At 41.0% G+C, this 9,439-nt stretch overlaps 1 protein-coding gene across 1 annotated transcript; it reads left to right on the top strand.

The window, feature by feature from the left end:
• Positions 1 to 2,493: 2,493 nt before the first annotated feature.
• LOC141679960 (uncharacterized) lies at positions 2,494 to 2,877 on the top strand. The gene has a single exon (XM_074486313.1). It carries the CDS (start codon positions 2,494 to 2,496, stop codon positions 2,875 to 2,877), a length of 384 nt encoding a protein of 127 aa, XP_074342414.1.
• The last annotated feature ends 6,562 nt before the right edge of the window (positions 2,878 to 9,439 follow it).

Raw genomic sequence — 9,439 nt, 5'->3', positions numbered from 1 at the left:
CAAGTGGTAAATGGAGAATGCGTGTGGATTGCACAAATTTGAATGATGCATGCCCAAAAGACCCATACCTATTGCCAAATATCGATTAGCTGATAGATGCCACATCCAGACACATCATGCTAAGTTTCCTGGACTTCTTCTTCGGGTACAACCATATCAAGATGAACCCGAAAGACATACCTAAGACAATATTTATAACTCACAGAGCAGTCTGCGCTTATGTGATGTTGCCATTCGGACTGACAAACACAGGATCCACTTACCAAAGAGCCATGAACAAGATATTCAAGTCCCAAATCAGGAGGAACTTGGAGTCCTATGTCGATGACATGATTGCTAAATCAACAACCATCCCAGGACACATAGAAGATCTGAGAGAATGTTTTAACAACCTGAGGAAGCATGAACTCAAACTGAATCCGGAGAAATGCACCTTCAGAGTTAGAGCGGGCCAGTTCTTGGGGTTCATGATCAGAAACCGAGGAATTGAAGCTAATCCGGAGAAAATAAAAGCAATCCAGGAGATGAGAGCTCCCAGGACCCAGAAAGACGTGCAGAAGCTAGCAGGATCACTAGCAGCACTTAGAAGATTTGTTTCAAAGCTAGCTGAGAGGTGCTTACCATTCTTTGATCTACTCAAAGGAGCAAATAACAAGAAAGAAGTCAATTGGACCTCGGAGTGCCAAAGAGCATACGAAGAAATAAAGGAGTACCTCTCACAGCCACGAGTCCTAACTAAGGTTCAACCATGAGAGCCTCTCTACCTATACTTATCAGTGGGAGCACTAGCAGTCGGGGCTGCCTTAATCTGAAAAGGGAATGGAAGACAACAACCGGTTTACTATGTGAGCCAAGTACTCAAGGATGCGGAGACCAGATAGCCAAGTTTAGAAAAGTTTGCCTTCGCCCTGGTCACGACATCAAGGAAGCTTAGACACTACCTTAAAGGAAGAGAAATCAAAGTAGTCATAAATCATCCCCTAAGAAAAATAATTAACAAGCCATATGTCTCGGGAAGGCTAGTCAATTGGGTTGTGGAGTTAAGCCAGTTCAATTTAAGCTTTATTCCCAGGACTGCCATTAAAGCTCAAGCACTTGTTGATTTCATAATTGAATGCAACTTCCCGGAGGGAAAACCAATGCCAATTAGCATAGACCCAGAGAGAAATCAAACTACGAGCCCGGAAGCCTGGACCTTGAAAGGAGATGGATCATCAACAAGCGAAAGGTCGGAGCCGGACTAATCCTAAAAAGTCCTGAGGGATTCATGATACAGACTGCTATATCCTTCGGCTTCCCGACAACAAATAACTAGGCACAGTATGAGGCATTGGTTGTAGGACTGAAGCTTTCCAGGACTCTCAGAGTATAGGACTTAAACATCTACAGTGACTCCCAGATAGTGGTCAAGCAAATACGCGGAGAATACATAGCAAAGGACCCTATCCTAGCAAAGTATCAAGCACTGGTTGAAAGCTCCCTAGCATTAATTCCAAAGCATCAAGTCCTGCAGATATGTCGAGAAGAAAATGAAGAAGCGGATACTCTGTCCAAACTGGTCCGGAACTCATCAGATCTAGACTTCTCATTTAACTTTGAAGAATTGTAAAAACCATCCATTGGAGTTAAAGAAGTCTTGGAAATCAAAAACAAGAAGAACTGGATGACTTCTTTCATCAACTACTTGGAAAAAGGAGAGCTCCTAGAAGATAAAGTAAAGGTTCAACGATTGAAAGCCAAAGTAGCCAAGTTCTTTCTTGAAGAAGGACTACTATACCGCAGGACCTTCTCATCCCCAATTTTGAAATGTGTTGGCCCAGAAGAAGCTAATTATTGTTTAATAGAAGTCCATGAAGGGATATGCAGATATCACATGTCCGCAAGGGCCCTAGCTCACAAGATCATAAGGCAAGGCTACTACTGGCCAACTATTCACCATGATGCAATAGAGATCGTGAAAAAATGCAAGGAATGCCAACTCTTCAAAAATGTGTCCCGGATAAGCCCATTCCTACCTTCCTCAGTCTTGTCGCCAAAACCTTTTGCTGTTTGGGGTATTGATATCATGGGGCCCTTTCCCCGGGCTAAAGGAGATCTCATGTCCTTGTTAGTTTCAATTGATTACATGACCAAATTGGTTGAAGCAAAAGCAATGAGGACCATAAACCAATATGACTGCATGAAGTTTACGGACAACATTTGATAAGGTTCGGGATCCCAAGAGTCCTAGTATCAGATAATGGGCCACAATTCGTCGGATCAGAATTCGAGTCCTACCTCCAAGAACGCGGGATTAAGCACAAAAAGTCATCAGTAGCATATCCCCAAGGAAATGGTCAAGTAGAAGTCATAAACAGAATCCTGCTCCAAGGTATTGAGAAGAGACTTAAAGAAAGCAAGAGAAAATGGCCAGAAGAACTGCCAAGTATATTATGGTCCAACAAGACAAGCACAGGAGAAACTCCATTCAAACTAGCTTATGGCACATAAGCAATGCTACCTATTGAGGTGGGATCTCCTTCTCACGGAGCAATAAACTTTGATGAAACAGCTAATGAAGAAGGTCTCAGAACAAATATGGAGCTAATTGATGAAGTCCGGGACCAAGATGTAGCAAGGATGGAGAAATATAAGGAAAAGAAAAGAGAGCACTTCAGTAAGAAATCCAGAGTAAAAAAATTTCAAGTTGGAGACCTGGTTCTTCGAGACACAGAAGCCTCGGATCCTACAAACACTGAAAAGCTAATGCCAAAATGGAAAGGACCATATAAGGTCAAGGAAGTCCTAAGGGCAGGAACCTACAAACTCATGAACATGGATGACTCTGAAGTTCCTAATACCTGGCATGGACTCCGGCTAAGAAAATACTACCAGTAGCAAGGATAAAAAGTAGCCTCAGCAACCAAAAACTTGTAGCCTATGGCAAGCAAACTCTTCATTACTCTACATTTTGTATTAAGCAAATTTCAAATTAATGAAAACTGTTTTTTGTTCTAGTTACCAATCTTATAAAAGCAACCTTAGTCCTGGTCAATATTGAATCTGGACTAGCCACCTATTTTACTTAAAATTATTTTTCTAAGTAAAAGCAACCTTAGTCCCGGTCAATATTGAATACGTACTAGCAACCTATTTTACTTAGAATCATTTTTCTAAGTAAAAGCAACCTTAGTCCTGGTCAATATCGAATCCGGACTAGCCACCTATTTTACTTAAAATTATTTTTCTAAGTAAAAGCCACCTTAGTCCCGATCAATATTGAATCCGAACTAGCAACCTATTTTACTTAGAATCAATTCCTAAGTAAAAGCAACATTAGTCCTGGTCAATATCGAATCCGGACTACCCACCTATTTCACTTAGAATTATTTTTCTAAGTAAAAGCAACCTTAGTCCAGGTCAATATCGAATCCATACTAGCAACCTATTTTACTTGGAATTATTTTTCTAAGTAAAAGTAACCTCAGTCCTGGTCAATATTGAATCCGGACTAGCCATATTTACTTAGAATAATTTTTCTATGATAAAAGCATCCACTAGTCCGAACCAATTATGAACCTGGACTGAAGCAAACATATTTACTTAGAATAATTTTTCTAAGGCAAAAACATCCCCTAGTCCGAACCAATTATAAATCTGGAGTAGAGCAAACACATTTACTTAAAATTATTTTTCTAAGGCAAAAATAGACTATCAAGGCAAACATAAAAGCAAACAAAAAAAATATTAGCTAACCGGACCAAACCGGCCCTAACAAAAGACAACAATAGTATTATGGTTACAAATAAAGCAGAAATCCAAACAACGAAACAAGTTCAGAATACAAGGAAAAAGTTAAGCATCCGGAGCAGTTGGAGGGAGGAAACTGGGGCAAGGGCCATCGTAGGGCTCTGGTTCCCCAAGTCCGGCTTCAATATCTTGTTTAGCCTTGATAAACTCCTGGACGAAGTTATCCTAATCAGCTTCTGGACCAGTCTTGATGTGACTCTCTGCAACTGTCCAACAACGAGCATTGGAAATGGCCCGGTCATACTCCGCAGACTTCTTAAAAGCTTCAATAAACTCAGACTCCGGCCTTACAGCTAAAATCTGCCTCCGGAGCTCAGCAAGTTCAGACTTAAGGTGAGCAACTTCCTTTTCAGCATTTTCAGCCTGGACTGTCACATCATTAAGATGATTGTTCAATCCGGAAAAAGACGTGTCCTTCACAGAAATCTGCTCCTTCAAGTCAGCAAGCTCTTTATTCTTCTCAGCAATAGTGTCCTGGGCATGCTTCGGCCATATAACCACCAAGCTATAGTAAAAGGAGAGATGTAACTCGGAAAAATTCTAAGGCAAAAATAGAGAAAAGGGAAGAAGTAAGAAAATACAAAATACCTGGCCCCATAGTCGGGTACACTCTTTCATAGTGGCATCAAATCTGGATTCATTCATATATGTCCACTCAGCTTGAGATGGGATTTTGGCCATAAAGCAGGCAACCCACTCATCCAGACCCGGACCACCACCACCCATACTCTCCTCTTCCAAACCCTTCCCCTTGTCCTTCCCGGGCTCAGCACCAAAAACCTGATACTTCTCTATCCGGGGAGGCTTTGCTGCAGAATTTCGGAGCCTCTTCCTCCTCCGGACAACATCAACTTCAGGCACATCCCCTAAAGGTTCAATCTCTTCGAGATTCTCAAAATCATCACCAGCTTCAACGTCAACATCCTTCTCCGGACCCCTATCCTGCTCCATTGACTCCGATCTCGATACAGCATTGCTCTAAGAACCTTCCTCCAGGGGAGGATTGGATCCGGACCCAGCAACTAATGCCTTCTTTTTTAGCTTGAAGGCAGTTTCTAGACCTTTCAAAGCATCACTGTAAGCCGAAGAAGACATGTCCGAATTGTAGTAAGGCAAACCTGTCAAAACAAAAACAAACACAAGAATTAGCCATAGTACTCTGAAAAAACAAACAAAAACAAAGTACCAACAACAAAAACAAAGTCCGGGTACCATATAATCTGGACTACAAAGTAAACACTTACATCCTAGCCTGTTCATAGTCTTATGAATCATAAACGTATCCCGGGTCAGCTAAACCCGAGACACTCACAAAATGAAAAAACGAGCCGAATAGCATCACCCCGGAGAACGGAACGAGGAAACATAGTCCGGACTCCATCAACTTCTATATGGGGAAGATACTACAAGTCCAGACCCCTCAGCAAGATAAGTTCTCTGTTCCAATGCTTAAGAGATGACTGTTGGATAACTGGTCTATAGAAAGAACCATATCTGCACTCAACAGCCCGGAATCGCAACTCGTACAACGGAGCCTGGATGGACTTAACTAAACTAAAAATATTGTGACAGAGCCTAAATATGGGCTGAACCTTAAGCTGATTGCAACAAGCAATAAACCAGCTCATCCACTTAATCCCGTAAGGGGTTATCTGCATAAAAAAGAGCTTATATTCATATTTACACAAGTGCTTAAGAAAGAGGTGCCAGTACGGATTCCACCCAGACCTAAGATGCTCCAGCCAGACCGGAACAAATCCATCAGCCGGTCTATGATAGATCCTCTCTCTGGGATGGGGCCATCTCCATTCAATCCTGGGATTTAACTGAAAGGCAGCCCAAATAGACGGATCTTGAGCTGCATGTTCCAAAGCAGCATACTCGTCTTTCAGTTGATACGGCTCCGTAACAACTATGCTACCAACAAATTTCTGATCGAACTCAGCTTCGTCATAAGGCCCCGGACCAGCATTCGGCTGTCTAGCATATCCGGACCTAATACTTTTATAATACCAACTATTCTTAACCTCCTCACTTTTGGTGAAAAAGTAGTTCGGGATGTCTACCCAGAGCCCCTCCTGAGTACAGGGAACCTTCCTAGGGGATATCTTACTTATGGTCAACTTGGTAATGGCGTTGGAGTCCGAAGTACTAGCTTTCTTACCCATATCGGTCTGGTCAGATTCAAAAGAAGAATCAGAGTCAGAAGACCCCGGATAGCAGGAAATGTAAAGTCTGGCACGAGCTTTAGTCCGGACCATATACCTAAAACAAATGAGATTGGTTAGTCTAAATCCCTATAAATTCTTTATCTTGTATCCTAGAATGGTCCGGACTACCCTATGCCCAATTTTATTAACTTAGAAGCAACCAGTTCGGGAATGCATACACCTATGAACAAACTACTCCCAACCCCCAATAAACACAAGTCAGCTAAACCTACAGCTAAAGAGTCCGGACTACGATTACCATATGAACTCAGAAAATAAAACCAACAACTAAAACTAATCTGGACTCAATTTGAAGAACACAAAAACAAAGAAAAGCCAAACACAAAACTATAAGACCGGACTAAGTACTACAGTCCAGACTCAGCTACAAAACCTTAATCCTAGAAACAACATAGAGTCGAAATCAAACAACCAAAATCACAACAAAAATAATATATACACGTATATTTATACATACAAACATCAGGAACATAAACAACTACAAGAAAAACCAAGAGAACTACAGCCACAAAAACAAGAATGGAATAGAGAATAAAATAGTAAGAGAAGCAATATAAGTGAAATGAAATAGAGGAAACAAACTTACAGAGAAGGAAGAAGAAGCGGCGGAGAAAACTCGGAGAACAACAAACACAGTGGCAGCAACAACGGCGACGAGAACAGCAAAAAACAAGAAGAAGAAAGTAGAGCCGAGAGAAAGAGTAAAAAACAAAAATAACACAGGACGAGGCCTTTTATAGGCAAGGTGAATTTCTAAGGACAGGGACACGTGGACGCATCATGGCCGTTAATCAACATCCACCTATACACGGTAATTAACATCTATCATTATTACGTCACGTCTTTTGATAAACAACAACTATAAAAAATCAAATCATTAGGGGGGAAATCCCAAAACTGTTTCAACTTCTAGTCCGGACCCCATACCACATAACAACCCGGACTGGGGGGCAAGGAAAGCTCAATTTCCTCTCAACACATCAATCCTTAGTCCTGATTGGTTGAACTCAATACAATCTGGACTGGGGGCCCAGGAAAGCTCAAATTCTTCTAAAGACAAGCAATTTAGTCCTGACTGGCTGTACTCAACACAATCCGGACTAGGGGTAAACAAATTTCAAATTCTTCTAAAGACACACAACTTAGTCCTGTTCGGCTGAACTCAACACAATCTGGACTAGGGGCAAGAAAAGTTCAAATTCTTCTAAAGACACGCAACTTAGTCCTGATTGGCTGAACTCAACACAATCCAGACTAGGGGGCAAGCAAAGCCTAAATTCCTCTAAAGACAACCAACCTTAGTCCTGATTGGCTGAACTTAACACAATCCGGACTGGGGGCAAGGAAAGCTCAAATTCTTTTAAAGATGCGCAACTTAGTTCTGATCGGCTGAACTCAACACAATTCGGACTGAGGAAAAGGAAAGCTTAAATTCTTCTAAAGATAACCAACATTAGTCCTGATTGGCTGAACTCAACACAATCCGGACTGGGGGGCAAGGAAAGCTCAAATTCTTCTAAAAACACATAACTTAGTCCTGATTTGCTGAACTCAATACAATCCGGACTGGGGGCAAGAAAAGCTCAAATTCTCCTTATAAGAAACATCTTACAAAAAATATCAGCCTAACTCCCCCATCCATAAAATCTGCATATGAGAGTGGGGGGCACATGCTCTTAGAAGGACTAGGTCCGGACTCCCAGCTCCAGCCAGTCCCGCACACCACTAGTCCAGACTAATCTAGTCCTGGAATCCCAACCTTGGGAAGTCCCAGCACATGAGGCATAATCCTAAGCGCGTGATAAAGACAACTATCATTCATCAATCATGAGCACAATCAGCGCACGTGCCAGGAGATCCTTAGAACATTCCTCGACCCCTCCCATCCTGACACGTGTAAGGCATCCACCCCATCTAGGTGTCCTCCGCTCCTGGAACCAGTGACTACGATTCAAAGGTACCAACCCCAAAACCCTATCCTTGGGCTATAAATAACCCAAAAAGGTAAGGTTGTTGGGTAAACACTCATACACACACACAGCCACCTTATATTTCTATCTATCTTCACCTTCCCCAAAAGCGAGTTCTTACTCTCACACCGGAGGTGCCGAGGGACCCAAACCCTCATTCCGGTGTTGTTTTGTAAGAACCCCCGACAACTACACCTCCACAGCGACGAAAGATCCAGGCATGGCGTCGAAGGAGCGGCCCCGCCACCAGGAGTTATCAATATGGAGTTAAAGTTTTCTCACAGACCAATAAGTGATATAAGAGCCCTTGGTTCAGTTTAGGATCTTGGAAGGAGTAACGGGCTGCGGTGTTTCGATGTAGGAGGTTCCTTTCGGCGTCGATTAGAGATTTATCGGGGTGCCTTGTGTCAAAAGTTTTTTTTGATGATGTTGAAGCGGAGGGTTTTGTGAGATGAATCGTGGCGAATGTAGACAAATAATCTCCGGTGTAAGACCTCTGGATTTGTGGTTCTTAATTTGAGGGGAAGATTGTTGGATAGTGTCGTTCTAAGTAACACGTTGAGGAAAATAGAGATAAATCTCTTGTATATTGAGCAGCTAATTAATTTTAGAGAGAATTGCATTTTGCACCCATATATTTGGCCAAAAATCAATTTTGTATACCTATTTTCATAAATTACAGTTTGCATCCCCATACTTTGAAATCCGCTTCAAGTTGCACCCTTTTTGCCAAATTTTGCCAAATTTTTTTGCCCAAATTATTGTCTTCAATAACATATATAATCTATTATTGAAGAAAAAAGATGAGATATATTGTCGGAGACAACAATTTAGGCTAAAAAATTAGGCAAAAAGGGTGCATGTTGAAAAGTATTTCAAAATAGGGGGATGTGAACTACAATTTATAAAAATAGCTATACAAAATTGAGTTTTGACCAAATATAAGGGGTGCAAAATGCAATTCTCTCTTAATTTTATTAATATAAAATCTTTTAAAATGTGCTCAAAAATAAATCTATGCGAGCCTGTCCAAAAATCAACAATATTATACTAATATGAAGTTAAGACTCATTTTTGAAATAGAAAAATTTGAAATATATATATGATGTTATAATATTTATAACAATCAATAATATTATACTAACACATGAAGTTAGGACTCAGCGGCCGTATCCCAACATTCTCTAATAGATTTTACGTACTACCGTTGTTGTTTCAAGATATTATATCAAGTTTCAAGTATCACCTTAATAATTTGGTGTTGTATGAACTCTTCAATCGGTAACCCCGGGTCTCAATAGACCACAAATTTTGGGGACATCAAAACCGTTGTATACAAGTAGGTTTTTTGGAGGGAGTTTGGTTGTACAAGCAGGTCTTGTGTACTTGATGGATCAGTTCTTATCATCTACATTAAATTTAATAAAAGTAGTATATATATATGTTAGT

Source organism: Apium graveolens, chromosome 8, assembly GCF_009905375.1.
Source record: "Apium graveolens cultivar Ventura chromosome 8, ASM990537v1, whole genome shotgun sequence".
Classification (NCBI taxonomy): domain Eukaryota; kingdom Viridiplantae; phylum Streptophyta; class Magnoliopsida; order Apiales; family Apiaceae; genus Apium; species Apium graveolens.
The sequence above is the reverse complement of the archived record's forward strand: the minus strand, read 5'-3'. Positions and strand labels throughout refer to the sequence as shown.

What these genes read in the sequence shown, in the direction of transcription:
- LOC141679960 (XM_074486313.1), top strand. Translation starts at nt 2,494, where the DNA reads ATGCTACCTATTGAGGTGGGATCTCCTTCTCACGGAGCAATAAACTTT.